At 42.4% G+C, this 20,877-nt stretch overlaps 1 protein-coding gene across 2 annotated transcripts in view; it reads left to right on the top strand.

Annotated features, from left to right (window-relative positions):
• Positions 1-997: 997 nt before the first annotated feature.
• Positions 998-20,877, top strand: part of ABCD3 (ATP binding cassette subfamily D member 3) — a 54,214-nt gene continuing 34,334 nt past the window's right edge. Inside the window, exons 1-2 of one of the 2 annotated variants that reach the window (XM_061638202.1) lie at positions 998-1,360; positions 17,960-17,993. In XM_061638202.1, coding sequence (XP_061494186.1) covers positions 1,242-1,360; positions 17,960-17,993 — 153 coding nt within the window. In that variant the 5' untranslated portion in view covers positions 998-1,241. The remainder of the gene's footprint in view (positions 1,361-17,959; positions 17,994-20,877) is intronic. The other variant, XM_061638201.1, reaches the window with a different exon arrangement.

Genomic DNA, 20,877 nt, shown 5'->3' with positions numbered 1-20,877 from the left:
TTAACACACTGGAGTTACATGGGTCCATAAGGCCTACTCTAATTAAAAGTCTGGCTGTGCTATTTTAGACCAGTAGTTTTCAAACACATTCTGGAAGCACATTAAACTACTCTGGATGTTATGATGGCAGCCAGATCTTTCTTTTCCAAGGGAGTGCAGTTAAGATACTAGCCTGAATTGGTAAAAGACATTCCTAGCTGTCACCGAGCATCTAGTAGGAGCAGTGCCTGATCTAAAAGCATCCCTAAGCGTCAAACCTGAATCTTGACAAGAAGTGTAATCTCACCTAGAACAGGCTGCACATATGCATTTTCATCAGCTGATTCCCCCACCCACCACAAGTTCTTAGCTTGCTTGGATAAAGTTTTAATTTGTTCACCCACATCTGCTTCATCACTGATCTCAGATGCTGGATTAAGAGGCCATTTTACCTTAACAGGAAAATGTAAGTAATTGCTTTTGGGGACATGTGTTGAGGAAAAAAACTGCTCTTCACTCATGACTGTTAACCCCAATAACTCTGTGGCCCACTCTGCCAGGGATTCCATAGGAGGGTGCACGTGTCTCAGTGTACACAGTGGTAAGACAACTGTACCTGCATCACTTGGTCCTTGCGATACACAAATCTATGTGTCATAACAAGGGCCTATGCTAGCCCAGAAGGGCTACCACCCGCTCTTCGTTTCAAATTCACATATTAACACAAGGGAGGTAAACTTGCGGTCTTTTATAAGGTGTTGGATTACAACTCCTGTCATCTATGACCATTTTGGCTGGGACTATTGGCAATGCGAGTTCCAAAAAGAAAAAATCCAGATGGCCACAGGCTCCCCCCGCCCCCAAATTAAGTGTTACCCATAAGAAGGAACGCCTTTTGTATAGTACATGTGTCTGTATCAGAGTGCGATAGGGTAACTACATCAGGTAAGCACAAGCACAAACCCTTATATTCTCTGAGGCCAAAGCTTGCCCGGGCCTTTGTGCTTAAGGCAGAAAACACCCAGACTGGTTCCACTCGTTCTCCACCAGCGAAGGCCCAGCCTCTGGTGTGGGGAGGAGTCGAGGTTGAGGCGGGCCTGGAGCGCGAGACAAGACAGGGCAGGGCCTGAGCCCTCACGGCTGCCTTCCTTCTCAGCTGACAGATACTATTCCTTTTTTCCCCCGACGTCCTTCACGCTGCAGCGAGCCCCTTCTCCGGTCGGCCGCTGCTGCTGCTGTTCTCCGTTGCCGCCGCCGCCGCCATGGCCGCCTACAGCAAGTTTCTCACCGCGCGCTATTCCACCATGGCCGGAGCTACTGCCGCCGCTTGCGCTCTGCTCTGCTTGCTCAGCAAACGGCGGAAGGCGGCCGCCCAGCACGGGTTAGTCAGTCAGGCCGGCGGCAATGCATGGGGTGGGTGCGGGTGCGGGTGGGGGTGGCTGACCAAGGTCTAGCTGAGAGCACAAGTCCTTGGTTGCCACCTTTGTCAAGAAAAGATGGAGGGTTGGGATAGCGAGTCTCCCTTCCCCACGCCCCCAGGGGGGTGGTTTCGGATGAAAGGGGGAAAACAAAGAGAAACTCTAGAGGGAACTTTGAGGTGCCTCTGAGTTTTTAAAGTGGCTCTGTAGGAGTGGCATCTTTATGAACATATAAAAACTACTATATACTGAATCAAAACCACACTGTGTTTAGGCCCGTGTTGTCTTTGCCCAGAGGCTCAGAAGCATTTTCATGCCGTTACCTTGAGACTCTTTCAACTGGAGATGCTGGGGATTGAACCTGGGAATCCGTGTGCTCTTCCACAGAGCTCTAGCTCCTCCCCTTTTCCTTTCTCAAAGTGAGCCTCTAATTCAGCCTTTCCCAACCAGTGTGCCTCCAGATGTTGTTGGACCACAACTCCCAGCAGCCTCAGCCAGCATTGCCAATGAGATGAGAATTGTGGTCCAACAACATCTGGAGGCACACTGGTTGGGAAAGGCTGCTCTAATTATTTAAAAATGGCACGCCAGTTGAACGACACCTGTTCTGCTCTGCAGGTATTAAGAGTCTCATGGCATAACTGTTGAACTGCATCTGTTCAGCAGGTACCTGCAAAACAGATGCAGTTCAACAGGCGGCCATGCCTGGGTTGCTTTAACAATGCTCTGTCACTCTGTGAAGTAACCAACCTGATGCCCTCCAGATGTTGACACCACCTCCCATCAGTCCCAGCCAACACAGCCAAGGTTCAGGGATGACGGGAATTGTCCACAGTATCTGGAGGGTACTGCAATGAAGTAGACTCTTGACTGGATGAGACCATCTAAAAGATCTGCTGAATCAGAGAACATAATAGTAATACTAGTGTTTTTATAGTACTTTAGTGCATGTGAAGATATTTGAATGCTTTATCTCTGTAAGGTAGGTCAGTGTTATTATCCCCATCTGGGAATCCCAGGGTGAGAATGCCAGGCCAGTACAGTGAGCAAGATGTAACAGTGAGAAAGCGCCATGTGTTGAACTTCTGTCTGTCACATAGTAGTTAAAGAAGTCCTACTTTAAAAGGTGGAAGCTGAGATTCAGATAAAAAGAGCACCAAGCTTTGTAATCCTCTTAGTTTTTAGTGAGAGCCAGTGTGGTGTAGTGGTTAAGGTGTTGGACTATGACCTGGGAGATCAGGGTTCAAATCCCCACATGGCCAGTCACTGCCTCTCAGCCTCATGAAAATCCTATTCATAGGGTTGCCATAAGTCGGAATTGACTTGAAGGCAGTACATTTATTTTATTTTTATTTTTTAGAATGGTGCCCCATTTCTTTTCTTGGATGATACTGAAGCTTGCACCAAAGACTCCTTTTTATTCAGGAAACAAAGCTGTCTTATCTCTGCCCCTTAGAGACAAGGAGTGCTATCAACTGAATTTTTTAAAGAGGCATTGCTGTAAAGTTTGGGGCATTTGGTAGTTAGTTTTCATAAAACACAGGCAGCCCTGGATTCTTTCTGTAAATTTATTTATCCAAATCTCTGGGCCAAAGTTTCCCACACAGAAAGTATAACCTGACCTTGTAAGGTGAGATGAGGTGCATGCACAGGATGCAAGAACAGTGTGCATCCATGTACAGGTTGAAGAAGAAAACCTGTGTATCTGGGTTTCCATTCCCTAAGGATGGATATACTGAAGGACCGCTTGGCAAATGTAATTAGCATTGTTCAGTCTGGGAGGTATTCTAAAGGCTTGAAAAATGGCAACTTCGGATGAACCGAGACTATTATTTACATACGGTAGGCAAGTTGGCAACTGTGATAGCTGAGGCTGGAATAATAGTTTGGGCAGTGATGTTTATGGAATACTTTGTATCTACATGGCATTTGATTTTAAGGTTGTGAACATGCATAATCAGGGTGGTAGATCTAAAAGATGGGAAGGCTAATATCTGAATAGTGTTTGCTTCAGTAGGATCCAGTTGAAGTAAAAAAAATGGATAATGATTGGGCAATGATCAGTTTAATTACTGTATATTTAAACATACTTTTATGAAGTTTTACCTTGTATGTTTTACAAGATTATCTTCCTTCTGAAAACTGTTGCATAATTGTATGCTGGCTTGCTGTGAAGTCTGAGTGTATGTTTCAGGAAGTATGGCTGTAATATGACTTCTCCATTAATTTCAGTAGGGTTTCTCTGGGTATGACTAACACTGGATATTTGTGTGTATGTTTGTATATTTTCATATTATTATTTAATATATATATATTGTATAGTATAAACATACACACATAAAATCAGTTATCATCACTTCTACAGGTAGTGTTGATTTATATAAAATAAGCCCGTATAGAATAAGCTTGATTTCCTTTCCAGAGTCAGTTTGCTAAGCTCATCTAAGTGCCAAACTGAAAGAACAAAATCTGTCCAATGGTGTAGATTCTGTAGTACAAAGTCTGAAGTAGGTTTTCACATACTTGTTGATTAATCATTATTAAGACCCTTTTGCTTTTAGAAGCTAACAGGATTTTATTTTCTATCATCACTGTCAGACTGAGAACTTGTAACGGTGGCTTCTATTTAATTTAATTTAATTTAATTTGTATATCACCTTCCCATAATACTGTATTCGAGCTGCTTTTCAACCCACAGAAATGGCAACATGTACAACAAAAGTCACATTGAATTGTTAGAGGATGGCAGAGTAACTAAAAACAAATTAACAAAATTATTTACTCTGGGTACATTTCACATATGGTATTAAAATATAATATCAACAAAATATTGGAAACAATAATAACAATATCACAAAAAATTGCCTTCTCAACTACAACAAATTGAATAACCATGACCAAAGATAACAAGATACTAGTGTCAAAACAAGCTTTAAACGTATGTAGACCCATATACACATTCATGCACATACCTCTTTCATAGTGCAATCCTAACGATGTCTAAGTTCTAGTATAACCCAAGCTTATAATATATACAAATGATGGAAATTAAAATATGGTCTCTCTTATTAATCAACTAACATTATTCAAGCATCTACTTCTTATTGGAGCAATTATTGTCCTTTCATAGTACGGAAAAGAAATGTATATATTATCCTAAACAAATAAGATATATGAGACATAGATAAAGAAAATTAACTCCTGAGAGGCAGTTATTATGTATAAAATGGCTATTTCCAGTCAGAGTAATAATGAATCCAAGTTGTTAAATCCAAGGGTTGGGAGCCATGGGGTTGTATTTAATGTAGTGCCAAGGTGAACGTACCATTAGTGCAAGGATTTCTCCTTGCGCAATGGAATGTTCTCTCCCTGCCCCCCACTAAATCTGTTCTGGGTTTTCCCCCAAACCGCTGGAACAGATTTGGGGACAGCATGGGATGCAAGGAGAGTGGGAGAGATCCCATTGCATTCGTGACAATCTTTGGGCTAGTGCAACTGTTTAGTTGAATATCACCTTGGCATCCCCCGTGTGGCCGGTGATACCCTGACCAGACTCTATTCAAATGACTAATCTGTTTTCAGGGTTTGGAAGCTAATGCCTTTTGTACAGCATAAACTGACACAGGTTTTAGGAGGCAGGTGGAGTCTTATCTCATTTGCACTGAGGTGTGGAAAAGATAAGAAAGGTAACTCCAGTGTGGGAGTTACTTTACGTAAACCCTGAGTATGATGGAATCTCAGAGGAAGAGTTGTGTATTGCCTGTCACCCTTGCTAGAGGGTGAGTTAGGGTGAGGGAAAGAGGTACCTGCCCCACTGGTGAGTAGAGTTGTGGACCCTTACATCAGGAAACCCTCTATTTTAATTAATTAGTTTGCTCTAAATATTTTTATTCCGCCTTTCCAAAAAATTCAAGTGTTGGTATTAAGATTGTGAGGCAAGCTCAGATAGGCTTATTGACCTTTGACCTGCTGAAATAAATGCTGTATGTTTATTAGAACAGTGTTCTTCAACTTTGGGTCCTCAGATGTTGCTAGACTACAGCTCCCATTGTCCCCAGCCATATTCACCAATAGTCAAGGATGATGGGAGTTGTAGTCCAGCAACATCTGAGGACCCAAGGCTGAAGAACACTGCATTGGACTGTATGGAATTTTGTAATGATATTTCTTTACTTGAGTCATTCTATATGCTTTACCATTTATCCTCAAAAGCATCAGGGACCTAGATTAAAGCTGAGGGCAGACATCCTGAGCACCATGTATACTTACAGGATATAACACCAGCTCTCATTATTACTGAGTCTTGCAGGTGATAAAATGGTGAGGCTAGCTCATTGAACTTTGTTTTACTGAAATGAATGCTGAATTATTATTATAGGAAGTTGTTTTTTTAAATGATCATCCACTACTTGAGTCATTCTCTACACTTTATTTGTAGCCCCAAAGGCATCAGGGACAGACAAAAGGAAGTACTTCTTTACTCAGCGCATAGTCAAACTATGGAATTTGCTCCCACAAGCTGCAGTAATGGCCACCAGCTTGGATGGCTTTAAAAGAAGATTAGACAAATTCATGGAGGACAGGGCTATCAATGGCTACTAGCCATGATGGCTGTGCTTAGCCACCCTAGTCAGAGGCAGCATGCTTCTGAAAACCAGTTGCCGGAAGCCTCAGGAGGGGAGAGTGTTCTTGCACTCGGGTCCTGCTTGTGGGCTTCCCCCAGGCACCTGGTTGGCCACTGTGAGAACAGGATGCTGGACTAGATGGGCCACTGGCTTGATCCAGCAGGCTCTTCTTATGTTCTTATGTTCTTATGACAGTGCTAGATGATAGTTGAGAACAGATATCCTAAGAAATGCTGTTGTGACAGTCCGGTATGTAGTAGCATTATAGCATGCATGCTTGAATTTTTGCAGGTCGCATACTTTCTAAAGCCATTAAGTCTTTTACTTCATTAGAACAGGAGGGGGATCTTCAGGCCTGGGAGCCACATGTACCCATCCAAGCTTCTGTATCTGGCCCTCCAGACTCTTCCTGGGCCAGGTAATATCCCATCTTCCATGGCCCTCACAAGCTCCACATGCTCCTTGAATGATTTTGCCTCACTGGAATGTGTCCTTGAGCTACCTTTTCCTAGATGGAGAAGTGTTTGTGTGTGTGTGTGTGCATGCATATATGGATGTAGGATGCAGAGGTGTGTGTGTCTGTGGAGACCTCTTTTAATGGACTTTTAATGGCTGGAATGTAACCTACTGTACAAAGGTAAGAGCTACATCCACCACATTGCCGGCTTTTACCACCCCTGGCATGCACCCCTGGAAGGTTGTTCTTGAGGGGATTCGGCCCTTCAGCTGAGAAAGGTTCACTCCTGCGTTAGTACTAGGAGCGTTCATTCTTTATCACAGTGAACTTCCCCAAATAAATTAAAATGGATTTAACCTTTAAAATGGATTTAACCTTTCTAATTGGGTGCCTATGACAATGCTGTTGCAGACAAAGGAAAGGGACCAATACTGTAAAGGAGGAAAGCACCATTCTATCAGTTCTGAGGAATGGCACAAGTCATTCTTCTTCCTAAAGGCCAATGAAAACTGGGTTGGGGAAAGGGAGAGTTAATGTCTGCCATCCGAAAGCTTTCATAAGGAGCGTTAGCTGACACTCTGGCACTAAAAAAAACCCCAACCACTTGGAAGGTCATGTTCCACTTCTCACTTAAGAACATAAAAAGTGTCCACCTGGGTTAGACTATACTCTGGCTTGCACATCACAGTAGGCAAATTAAGGCTTACTGCAGTGGTCACCAACCTTTTTGGGCCAGGGATCACATCTAGAATTTTGCAAAAGTACCATGGGCACTAGCCACAAAATGACTATGATGGTGTGTATGCGTGTGAGAGAGACATAACTCAAAATGGCTGCCATGAGGGTGTGTAGGAAAGGCCAAGCCAGACCAATGAAGAACTGACCAGGAAGAGCAAACTGTCTCTCATGCATTGTGTATTTTTGAGGGGGCAAATATTGGGACCTTTTGCAGGTGCCACAGGAGATACTGGCAGGGACACTGATGCCCTCTTGCTTGTGGGGACCACGTGTACTTGCTGGCTGCTGGAGAGGAGCTCACCCACTTTGCACCTCCCCAGTCCTGCAACTCATTGCAGTAGGGCAGCTAAGCCAAGATTTGGTTTCGTGTGCCATTCGAACCCAGGATTGAAGTTAAGCTCTCGCCTCCTTAATCACAAGCTGTAGTCAAGAAGAAACTTTGACTACAGTTCGTAGTGAAGGAGGAGATGATCAAAGGCGTTTGTTCTTTTAAATCGCACTAAACCATAACTCGGATTAGGTTCAACGCCGAGCTAAAAGGACGGGAGGAGCAAAGCAGCTGCGATCTCCTCCCTGCTTGCCCATACATTCACATTAAGCCATGGTTTGGCTTAGTGTTACGTGTGAATGTGGCCCCAAGGTCCATCTAGTCCAGCATTCTGTTTACAGCAGTGACTGAAATTATGAGGAAAAATATACAAGCAGGACATGAAGGCAGCAGTGTTCTCTCCTGTTGCCTTTTTGCAGCATTCCTTCTCAAGTCATCTTGTTTCTCAGCCAGAAACTAGATTCTTTGTAGCAAACAGCGATGAAAAGCACTCCTGCGTTTTATCCTTTCCAGTCTCTCCCCAAAGAATATCATGAGACTTGACTAGTACAGAGGACTTAGAACATAACTTTGCACAAAGGCCTACTGTTCGCTCCTGTAGCTCAATGTTGCGTAAAAGTGTGAAGCTCTACCCCAAAGCTTGTATTGCAGAGTGAAATACAAAAAGAGAAGAGGGTAAGATATAATAATTGGGGTAAGATTAATTCTATTATAGTTAGGGCTGCAACATTCAGTTAATTAACCAGTTGGAATAATTGATTCAAAATGTTTTTATTAATAAAAATGTGCTCCCAGTTAATTGAGCGCAGATTTCTAACGTATGAGCAATCTTAATGCAAGTAATTATAGAAACTGAAGATGGCAAGTGCCGTCTTAGAAGAGGCATTCCTTCCTGTGTGAGAGAAGTTATTTGTTGTGGTACGTATGCAAATGATTGAAAAACAAACTTTGTTTTTATTTTGAACTATTTTTCTCAAATCTACTGAGATTTGATCCATCAATTAAACCCCTACAATTAATTTACTAAGATTTGTCTTTAATTGTGTGATGGCTCTCATTATGGTGGCTTGTTTATTTTAGCACATTTCCCCCCTAATTTCTTAAAATATTTTGGAAGCATCACAGGAGAGCCTCACAAAGTGCCCAACAAGGGCAAAATGTCTCTGGGAAGAAAACTGTCAAAGGAATTTGTTGTTGTGAACAAGTGTGTATGATATGTTAATACAAAATTGGTATGCTCATTTCCCTGCTGACATCAGCCAAAGTAAGGTTCTCCTAGGTCAAAGGTAACGTATTACGTTACTACTTCACCTTTGCACTTAGATTCCTATAAGCAGTATACTACACAGACTGAAAAGGAAGTGGAAAAGCAGCCAAAGGTATACATAAGTTTTGTAGTGTAGAAAGTTAAGTAGTGTAAAAAGGAGATTATATTTTCCTTAATATTACAATCATTAATGCGACTTGCATAATAAGTCACAATGGCAAGAAACAGCAATGAAATGGCTGTTTGGATATTTGAATATGCTTCATTTTGTACACACCTGGGGTCATATGCAGTAGTCTCCTGTCTCACCACTGGTGCCAGTGGCAAAGGCAGCCCCACTCCAGCCACCGCCAAAGCAGTGTTTCACTTCTTTCCTGGTTGCGCTAAGTGGGTATAGCAGTTTTGGTGGAAACTGTGGAAGAAGGAGAGGAAATGCTTTCTCTTTCTCAGTTCCTGAAACAGGAAAGAGGACTGTCCAGGAGAAGAAGGGAGGGGCGAACAGTAGCAACAGAAGGAGTAACCAGACGGCACATGCCAAAACCATCTTAGGAAGGGGCTGAGGGAATGTTGTTGTTTGTTAGTCACTTTTTTTAAAAAAAGAAACAAAGTGACTTACAACATTAAAAACTTATAAAAACAAGAATAAGATCATCCTACAATGCACACAAATTACATAAAAACAAGATCCAACTCCTTCCTACCTGACTAACAGCAAACAGAAAGTTAAACTCCAAAAGCCTGGATGACAAAAAATGTTTTAGCCACCTGGGCCAAAAGTGAATTTAGTGAATCCAGAAGTACCCCCAAGCTGTGCACTTGTTCCTTCAGAGGGAGTGTAACCCCGTCCAGAGCAGGCCATGCCCCACTTATCTGGTCTAGGGAACCATCCACTAACAGTGCCTCAGTATTATCTGGATTCAGTTTCAGTTTGTTGGCTCTTATCCAGTCCATTACCAAGGCCAGACATCTAGCACATCCACTGCCACACCTGTATATGTAAAGGAGAGACAGAGCTGTGTATTATCAGCATATTGCTGACAACACAATCCAAAACTCCTGATGACTCCACTCAGCCATTTCATGTAGGTGTTAAACAGCATGGAGATAAAACTGAATCCTGTAGGACTTCACGGAGAAGGCTTCATGGGCCCAACTAACACTCCCCAAGCACCACCCTCTGGAGATGGCCATCCAAGCAGGATCAGCACCATTGCAAAGCAGCGCCACCCACCACCAAGTCTGACAGCCATTCCAGAAGCACCATGGTTGATGATATTGAAAGCCACTTAGAGGTCAGTGAGGCTCAATAGAGACATACTTCCCCATCTCTCTCCCAATGGCCATCTCTTTCTTGCTAGTAGGATCAAGAGCACCAGCAGTTGCCTGAACCAAAAACAAGCACATTTGTCCATGTCCTCAAGCCTTACCAACTGAAACTCATTCAACACAACGGGACTAGACAGTGCTCTGGACACCTCTTGAGAGTCAGCTGCTATAACAATGGAGTGGAGATTGTGGTGGATGCAGGTGATTTTATCCTCAAAATGCTTTGCAAACAAATCACAGTGAGCCACCATCAGTTCCACCACCACCTTCAGGCCAGACTGTAAAGGGCCCTGCATGTCCTGGCTCCCAACCAGAGAAGTAGACTCAGGACTTGAAGACTGGGTTGTGCAAAATGTAGGTACAGGAATGCAGCATCAGACATTCTAGGTATGAATCAAGATACAGAACTAGGCATGATAGCAACAGTGGAGAGTTGTTGCAACAAGGGTTCTCCCACCCAGACGCTTGTTATTAAAGAGAGGGGGCCACACTACTTGCACTGGCTAACTCTAGCATTTTCTTGTTTTTGCGACAAGGGGGGGTTCCTTCTGGGGAGAGACGCTGATTCCTTTAGTTGAAGCCTCTTTTTCTCTATTCTGCATGACCTTGGAGAAATTGTTATATCTTGCTCTGACCAGTTGTTTTCACTCTCCTCTCTCTGGAAGAGTCCAGGTTGTTTATTAGGATTTATCCAGTCAACAGCTAGGTCTGGGCTGTGTGCCAGTGGGGATTCCTTTCTCTCTGTTATAAATGGAGGTTACTAATATCAATTAACTTACTAGACATGGTCCCAGGGGAAGACATGCTGCCCCCAGAATTATTTCTTTCTGAAATCACCTGGTGGGGTCCTCTCTTAGCCATACTTTTCACACACATCAATTCTACTGGTGCTCTTCCCACAGGCTGGCACACCAGTATATTGGTGCCCATATTCAAGAAAGGCAACCCTTCGGACCCCCGTAACTACAGACCCATTAGTCTATTAGACATGACATCTAAAATGTATGGGCGTTACTTGTTAAACAAACTGCTTGATTGGGACTCCAAGTACTCCTTCATTCATCAAGAACAGGCCGGTTTCAGGAAAGGCAGGAGCACAATAAACCAGGCCTTTGTCCTCTACCATTTAATAAAAAAGTCCGTATCAGGGCCAAGCAGGTCCCTCTACGTGGCTTTTGTGGACTTTACCGCCGCCTTCGACTCAATCGATAGAAACCTGCTATGGCATAAATTAAGCCAATCTAATATTGACAAAAGACTATTATGGCTCATCCGGTCTCTTCACCAGGCAAACCTGTTACGAGTCCAACTGGGGAGGAACGGAATTCTCTCGCGAGCAATTCCAGTAGAGAGAGGAGTCAAACAAGGGCATACTGGCCCCTTTCCTCTTCAATTTTTTCATTAATGATATCGTCACAGCATTGGCCTCTCCTTCCTTTTTTCCCCCAGCGGTGGGGTCCAGGAAAATATCGTCCTTATTATACGCTGACGACCTGGCCCTGCTCTCCCTAAATAAAATTGGCTTAAAAAGAATGCTGACCCGCCTGGAGGAATACTGCAAAGACCACCGGCTGCAGGTTAACCACTCCAAAATTAAAATAATGGTCTGTGGGAAGCATAAGAAGGCAAAATCAATCTGGACCCTAAACGGGCAACCCCTAGACCAGGTCCACACCTTTAAATATTTAGGTATAAATTTTAGTGATAAGCTCTCATGGAGATCCCATTTGGAGGCTACCAAAGTATAGGGCGCTAGAGTGACTGGTCAAATAAAAAGGTTTTTCTATACCCGTGGGGGCCAGCTGATCAACCCGATGCTGAAAATCTTCAGGGCCAAAGTCCTGCCGAAAATTTTATTTGGATCGGAGCTCTGGGGTTCCTCACTTAAATCCAGGCTTGAGCCCCTACAAAACACATTTATGAGACAGATTTTGGGCCTCCCTCGAGGCACACCGGCTGCCCATCTAAGAGCCGAATTAGGCCTTCCCTCATTGACAGCCAAAATTGATCTGGCCCACTTAAGGTACTGGAGGAAGATCTCTACCATGGAGGACACCTCCCTCACAAAGCTTTGCTGGCAGGAGCAACATCAGATTGGGGGATGGGCTCAAGGGGGCAGGCAATACTAGAAACGTATGATCTCCCACAAAGGAAATTTATAGGCCTCAACCCTTCTGAGCTCCGAAATTGGGTGTTCGACCATGATGCGAACCAAGACAGGGCAACGATAGTTGGGGCCCCTTTTTCACCCTGGTTCCCACTCTTTAAACCCAGTCACGCTAAGCCACGGTACTTCGATACCTGGACATGCACCTCTTTATGAAGAGCGTCCACGGAACTTAGATTCCAAACAATGCCCACGGCCTGTCTGGAAGGCAGGTATTTAGGTATCCCAACCAAGGAGCGCTGTTGCGTTTTTGGCTGTAAGGTACCTGAAGATGTTGTGCACTACATGTTCATTTGCCCCTTGTTCAGGAACCCCAGACATAAATTTTTAGCGCCTCTGATTAGCTCCAGAGTGGGGACACCTTGCGGCAACTTGGTGGTTGAGCTCCTGGCCGATAACCATAACCAGGTTACTATTGCGGTGGCAAATTTTGCTCTAGCCGCAAAAAAGATAAGAGCAAATTATGTACGAGCCCAAAGACTATAAATCCAACAGGACTGCGTGTTTTAAGCTGTATGGTTTTAATCATTTGTTTTACACTGTGCAATGGCCTATGGCTAAAAGCAAATAAAGTGTTGTTGTACTAGACATGGAGGTGCTAGAGGTTTCTGGAAGATTTCTGGGGCTGGGTGTTTTCCCCAGCTCCTCCACATCTGTAACCCATTCTCCATTCTTCCAATCCTGCCAAAGTTTCTCCATGGCGCCCATGACACTGTGCTGCCTAGAAAAGCTCTGCTGGACAACACAGTGAGGATGCAATGGAAGCATTGCAGCCTTCTCTGCCACTGAATATGCTCAATAATGGGCAGTCATCACTGTTTGATTGCATTCATCTGCAGTTTTCCTCCACTTGTGTTCAAGTCATCTTCCAGTTTGTTTTATTGCCCTCAGATACAGAACATATCAAGCAGCCAACTGGGCTGTATCAAGTGGGAGAGGGCACTCAGGGAAATCGTGTCCATGTCTTGGGCCATCTGAATATTCTACACATCAGTCAGGGCTTCAACAGAAATGCCAGTCATACCAGCTAAATCCCCCAGAGCCATCTGGAAACCAGTTGGATCCATCAGCCTCTAAGGGTGGATCATCCTAATAAGTTCCTTGCCTTTGCAGAGAGGAAAAGCAGCTGGAAGTGTAAATCTCAACAGGAGGTGATCTGTCTATGACAAGGGATTGATGTTAATATCCCCCATTCTCAGATCACCCTGTTCCTGCCAGGTTGAGAAAACTAGATCCAGAGTATATCCTGCCACATGTGTTGGACCGATGACATATTGGGACAGCCCCATGGTTGTAATGGTGGCCATGAAGTCCTCAGCTGCCCCAGAGTTAGTGGCCTCAGCGTGGATGTTGAAGTCTCCTAGAACCAAGAGTCTGGGAGTTCTCACCACCACCTCTGTAAACTCAGGCAAGAAGACTGCTGGGCTGCAAAGTGGATGGTAAAACAGCAGAATCCTTAATCTGTCCCTATTGCTCAATGCCAGCTACAGACACTCTAGATCCCCACTCAAGTGGACAGGAAGCCTGGAGAGAGAAATGGAATTCCTATAGACTATAGCAACTCCCCCTCCCTGACCTTCAAGTCTGTCCCGATGCTGTACTGAGTACCTAGGTGGGCACAGCTAGGTGAGGCCAACCCCACCCTGCTGGCCCACCCAGGTCTCAGTAATACGTATCACATTGGCCTCGTTGCCATTTTGCCTTCCAGTCTCTGGGAAGAGACTGCTGTCTGAAATGTTAGCTGAAGAAAGCCTCCCCTCACTAAAGAGACACTTGGAACTTGTTATGAGAGAATTCAGGAGTTCTCTTCGTTTTGGTCCACTTGTCTTCTTGTGACCTGCTCTCCCCATTTTCCTTTTCGATACTTTTTGGGAGGAAGCTGATATAGAAACCCTTTGTTATTAAAATGAGACAGAGGCTTTATTCTGTTCTTGGGTCCAGGAAAAAGTTTCTGCCACAATATTCTCTGATGGGACCCCAAAATGCATTGTTCCATATCAGTGCCCAGACTTCACCCTTCCACTCGGCATCTTCCAACTTTATAACATTAAGGAGCCTGCCTCAGAGCCCTGGCATACAGTCTCACAGCCTATGTCTTTTAGTAAAATATACCAATGTGATATATATATTAAGTTGTAGCTTAAATTATATAGCTATTCAAGACTAAAAAAACCTACCAGTTTACAGTCAGAGTTGAGGCATGTTTGCTCAAACTCTACAAGCTGAGAAACTGGAAGTGTAAGGCTGAAGCCTTAACAGATGTGCCTTGTGATCGGCAGTAATGTTGTATAATATCACAAATTGTGCTTGCTTATGACTTACCGTGCATGCACCCACATTTTTCCTTGGTTTTGCAGGCCAAAATTCAGATTGGGAAGATGGAGTGCCTGGGACTGACAAAGATACCCTGCACTGTCCTAGACATTTATTGCTTTAAGAAGTATCTGAGCTTACAATATTGCTAGAGGAATCCCCTGGATTTCAGCATGTGACAGGCTTCAGTGTGGGCAAGATGTGTATATGTTTCAGTATGGAGCAGTGTGTAGGGGCATTGTGGGGTAGGGTGTCAATGTGGGACAGAGTTAATGGATCCTCCAGTAACAAAGCTCCTGTCAACTAAGGCTTTATTTAAGGTGAAACTGGCTAGCTTTGCTTTGCTATGGATAAACTTTCAAGCCTGTGCATTTGCTTTAAGGTGAAACTGAATTGCTTTGCTATCAATAAACTGAGAAGCCTATGACTTTGCTTTAAGGTGAAACTGATCAGCCTGTGCCTTTGCTTTGCTAGGGTGAAACTGACAAGTCAGTGTGTTTCTTTGCTGTTTCTTGATTTCTCCCAGGGCTGGGGAGGGAAGGATCCAGTACGATTCAGAGGAGAAGGAGGAGGGAGAGGGGATGGGTGCTGGATAGGCACCCTTTACAGCCCCTGTTGAAGCTGCCCCCACCATCTATGAGCGGGTTTAGAAACCTATCCCTATTCTTTCCATGTTATTTTTACCTCTGTACCAAAGTTTCTGTTAAAGAAGTGATGTCCAGGAACACATCTACTTTGTTAACTGTGGTATTAGTGTATATGTCTACTTAGAAGTAGATTCTATGGAGTCCAATGGGGATTGCTCCCAGCTAAGAGGTGTAGGATTATAGCCTAAGTGGCAATAGAGGATCTCATTGTGTTTGCAAATGAAATGCCCATTATAAGTGACATAATCAGAAAAAGCTGTAAACTTGTGGCACATCCAATTAATCAGGTTATACAGGAATTATTAACTGCATCTTATACTCATACTTTTAATCTGGAAATGGAACTATCTTTCCAAATTTGGTTGCTCAGCCGTACTTCACCTCTTAACAGATCTGCCATAATTCCAACAGGCAAGAATTTAAAAAGTAGCATGAAGCATATAGCTGCAAAACTGTGAGACCAATCCTGAATAAATCCCCCAATTCTCTTTCAACATAATATAACACTATTGCCATTCATCACATGAGATAGTTCTGTATTCTCTCCCTCCTAAAAATATTGATGAAGGTAAGTATACTATAATACAATGGCAAACTAAGCCACTGAGCTAATTTCTGCAAAATCAAGGATATGTAGGTATTGGCCAATCATGATTTGGACCACCCACTATTGTCCTAATTATTAGAATATCTGTATATTTAATTTTATTTTGTTTTTGTTCAACCTTTTCTACAAACTTCTAAAAAATTGTTAGGCGTGATCTTGTCAAATTTAAGTTCCATTGATTTCTCTAGATGAGTTCAGCAACTACTTAACTGTACCTTTAGCCAAGTGTAGAATAAGGAGCAGTGCTATGCTGGTGACCCTGCCCTTAGTGCTGAGCTAGCCTCACCTCCACTGTCCGCCTGTGTGCTTGATGCTCCTCTATAGACAAACATGCTCAATGTGTGGATGTCAAGGCGGGGCAATCCTAGCAGGGTGATTTAGAGGTATGGTGAGCAATGTGTCCCCCTTTATGCTTGTAACATGTGAAGAAAGGCTGAGAAATCAAAGGAACTTTAAATGCTTAATTGGCTGGAGTCTCTCGTTAATAGTAACTTGTTGATTTTTGTGTGTGTTCCTAAGTAATTTATAAACTTTCCTTAGGCATTCATCAAAATCTTTGGGCACGTTATGGCATTATTGCTTTTGGATTTTTTGTGTGTGTATTATTTATTTTATTTATTTATATTTATGGGCAGCTTTTCTCACTAGGTAACTCAAAGTGACTTCCATAAACATATCTAGGGAAAGATGTCAATGAGAATGATCTTTCTGCAAAGAACATACATTACTAATTTATGCCCTCTTCCCTCTCCACCCTGAATACAATCAGGAGACCAGCTAACCAGCCATGATGTACTTCATGTCCTTTTCTGCCCTGCCAATCTTTCATTCTTTCTTCAGGTTAATTCTGATCTCAAGACTTACACATGTATAAATATTAAAATGCTGAAATATTCTGGTAGACAAATCCTATGGTCACTTCTGATAACCATCTGTTGAAGAGGTGGTGTTCAATTCTCAGACTTGAAAACTCAGGGGGGAAAGACTGTTGGCTAATTGTAATGAGGGTTGTAAAGATTTGTAACATTTTCAGTCCAGCAAAGGAGTAAAATTAGAATATCCTATATACAGTATGCTAAGACAGTAGAAATAATGTCATTGGTATGGAAAATTTTGCAGTAGGATATTTTTCTGCCATAATGTTGCTGATCTTAATGCCTGAATAATTACATTTTTTCTAGAAGTGCACACCAAGACAAAACAACAGCTAAAACATTGTTATCTGTGTTTGGGGTGTGTGTGAGTGATGGAATGCATGCAGGATGCATCATCCCTGTGGTCAAAAAAGTATGATGACTGAAGGTTGTCACTTTTTGAGATACATGTCTGCCTTACCAAATGAATGCTTATGTAATTAGTCATTTTTTCACATCAATATGAAAAATGTAATTAATACATCTTCTAAATATGGCACACTGTCTTCTGGTTGTGTTTTCATTTGTCAATATTACTTTGCATTTAGTAAGAAGGTAGTGGCTTAAATCTGTTTCACCATAAATTGATCGTGAAGACTTTGACTTTGTTTAGGAAATTAAATTAATTTTTCATTGTCAAAAACCCCTAATCCAGCAAGGTTTAGTCAGACCGGAGTTCTGTTGACACAGGTCTAAGATATGTCTGTTGATCTTAACAATATCTAAGTTCACCCAACTTTCTTTGGATTAGAACCAGTCTCTCTTTATTTTATGCAAAACTATACAATACTCTCCTTGTATCTCTCAACAATACTTTTGGAATATTGTTGTTTAAGGATGAGATCCACTGTCATTTAAATTAGGGTTGTATAGCCTAAGCAGGAAATGTAACTCTAATAAAGGTTAAGATTGGCTGAGAATTTTGGAAAGACTTGCTTAATTTAGCCCTTCAGTTGTTAAGAGTATTGAGAGAAAATAGACTTTTCTATGCAGTGTTGCCAAATTGCTTTCAGTCCCCAAAACCGCTTTGTATTACTTTTGCTCTACCTTTTAAAGAACCTTGTATCAAGATTGTGATATTTTTGTATATGGTACATTTTGAAGAACTCTTCATCAGGATCAATAAAAATAGTTGATGGGTCTGTCTAAAACTAAAATCTCTTCTGTTTGCAGAAAGAAAAGTGGAAAAACGTTACCTAGCAATGAGGTGAGTCTTACTGAATATATAGTTTTATATACAGATTAGGTGGTTGTTAAAATCCAATAATTCAATTTAACAGCTCAATAAATTACTTTGAAGTATAGTATTGTTCAGTACAGTAAACAATAGATTAGAAGAGGGTTGATATCTAGATTTGTTGATGGATTGGGAAAATGACATTCTTGTTGTCTCTGAATGATGTAGAATAGATTGACAGCACAGTTCTTTGCATGTCTACCCAAAAGGAAGTCCCATTAAGTTCAATGGGGCTTACGCCCAGGTAAGAGAGCATAATAATTTTAATAATAATAATAATTTAATTTTTGTGTCGCCTATCTGGCCAAGGCCACTCTAGGCGACGTACACAATTAAATTCCAGTAAAATACAATTTACAATACGATTTAAAATACATAGCAATACAATACAGTCGACAATAAAGGATTAAATTACAGCATAAAACAGTATGTAAACAACGGGCGTTCAGTAATAGTGATAAAAGCTTAGCCCACCCCGGAGGTCCTGAAGGCCTGTCCAAAGAGCCAGGTTTTTAATGCTCGGCGGAATGCATCCAGGGAAGGGGCATGTCGAAGATCGAACGGGAGGGAGTTCCAGAGAGTGGGGGTCACCACTGAAAATGCCCTCTCCCTAGTTCCCACCAACCTAGCTGTTTTCGTTGGTGGTACTGAGAGAAGGCCCTGCGTGGCTGATCTAGTCAGGCGGTTAAGTTGGTGGTACTGGAGGTGCTCCTTCAGGTAAACTGGGCCGAGACCGTATAGGGATTTAAAGGTTAATACCAACACCTTGAATTGGGCCCGGAAAACAACTGGAAGCCAGTGTAGATGAACTAACACCGGCGTAATGTGATCACGGCGGCGGCTATTTGTAACTAAACGGGCCGCCGCATTTTGTACCAGCTGTAGTTTCTGGGTCGCTTTCAAGGGTAGCCCCACGTAGAGCGCATTGCAGTAGTCCAGTCGAGAGGTGACCAGTGCATGCACTACCAGTGGGAGCTGATGAGCAGGGAGGTAGGGTTGCAGCCTCCATATCAGGTGTAACTGATACCAAGCTGCCCGGCTCACTGCCGAAATCTGAGCCTCCATGGACAGCTTGGAGTCAAGAATAACCCCGAGGCTGCGGACCTGATCCTTCAGGGGCAATCTTACCCCATTGAGTTCCAGGTCAACAATACCCAACTTTCCCCTGTCACCCACAAGCAGTACCTCGGTTTTATCAGGATTGAGCTTCAGCCTGTTTCTTCCCATCCATCCACTCACGGATTCCAGGCACTTGGACAAGGTCTCTACAGCCAACTCCGGTGAAGATTTAAACGAGAGATAGAGCTGCGTGTCATCAGCATATTGGTGACACCGCAGCCCAAATCTCCTGATGATACCACCTAGCAGGAATATATAATCTAAAATATAACTGGCTTTTCTGTGGCATTTGTAAATTAAAATAATTTGAATTAATTCATATTAGTTAACATTAATAAAATCTAGAAGATAATCTGGATTATTTTGTATGAACAGCAGAATTTTTTTTAAATTGTGCTAATGCTTGACATTAGGCCTTTCCATTTCACAGCACTTTAAAATACATTAGGTAATATTGGTGTTGTTTGACTGTCCATATTTCTTAAGGCGACCATTTCTAACTTTTTTTTTGCTGCGCTTGTTTAACAGTGGATGACTTTTCCCCTTCTAGCTTTAGTTTGGAAACATTTCAAAATAATGATGCCTCTGTGTAGTTCATTTTCAAGAAGCAAAAGCTTTTTGAGCATTTCATAATAGCTCAGCGAGGGCGGGGGTTAAAAGATGTCTTAACAGCAGAGATTGAAAACTAGATGCATATGTTGATGGGTGAGAAATTGGTACTAATTTTTTTTACTTATTCATTGAAAAAGTTATTGAATATGAGCAGAAGTAGACTAGGAATTCTCCATTTGACAACAGTATTTTAATATCAACTTTTGCTTCATTTATTTGGCAAATTTAACTAGTACTTCACTGTTTCCATTCGTTTGTGCTGAAATCAGCACAGATCACTGCAAGCTTGCAGCCTTATTATATTTTAGTTTTGCAATTCTGTCTCTGAGGTATATAAGGACATGTTTGCTCCTGTGGGGTTCAGTGCCAGGATAAGAAAATTGCTACTGTCCTTAAAATACTGGATACTAAGGAGAGTTCAGCATCAACCTCTATCACCAGACCCTCCAGCAAGAAACAAATAGGGGACAACAGTGATTTAAAAAAAACCAATCCAACTCCAATGAACTCAAAAAATAAGTGCAAGCTGATAAAAAACAAAAAGACAAAAAACAAAAAGAAAATTAAAAAATCAAGTAATGTTAAAAGTAACAAGAATTGTAAAGAAAGGAAAATGAATTTTAAGAAACTTTTTAAGCTCCTGGAACAAAATACAACAGCAAATAAACAAAAAAGTGCTGGTTCTCTGTCTTGTAAGAAGGGCAAAAAGGAAAAGACAAACCCAACTGTTAACCTTTCTAAAGGAAACAATGCTTCTTTGGACTCAGTTCCAAACTCTCAGATTACGGCCCAACCATTAAATAATGACTCTTTTAATATTTCTATGAGCTTTCAAAACGGCGCTCATGACCTCTCAGAATATCTTCAAGACCCCTGGACTGATATCCTGTTGAGACAATCACTACCACGGACTCAGATGAGAAGCCAATGGACATTAGTTTTAGATCCACATCAGCTAGTTTTCGAAAATTTCCCTAAATCGTTAGGCCGATTGCAACAACATCAGCGTATCGCGCATTTCTGCGATCTACTACAACCAAGGGTATCACTATGTCCTAATGATGTAGTACAGATAAGATATCTATATTACAACGGACACAATGCTCGGGCTGTGGTCCGATTC

The sequence above is a fragment of the Rhineura floridana genome, chromosome 8 (assembly GCF_030035675.1).
Source record: "Rhineura floridana isolate rRhiFlo1 chromosome 8, rRhiFlo1.hap2, whole genome shotgun sequence".
In the NCBI taxonomy this organism is placed as follows: Eukaryota; Metazoa; Chordata; class Lepidosauria; order Squamata; family Rhineuridae; genus Rhineura; species Rhineura floridana.
Note: the sequence above shows the minus strand (reverse complement) of the source record. Positions and strands in the feature narration are given on the sequence as shown.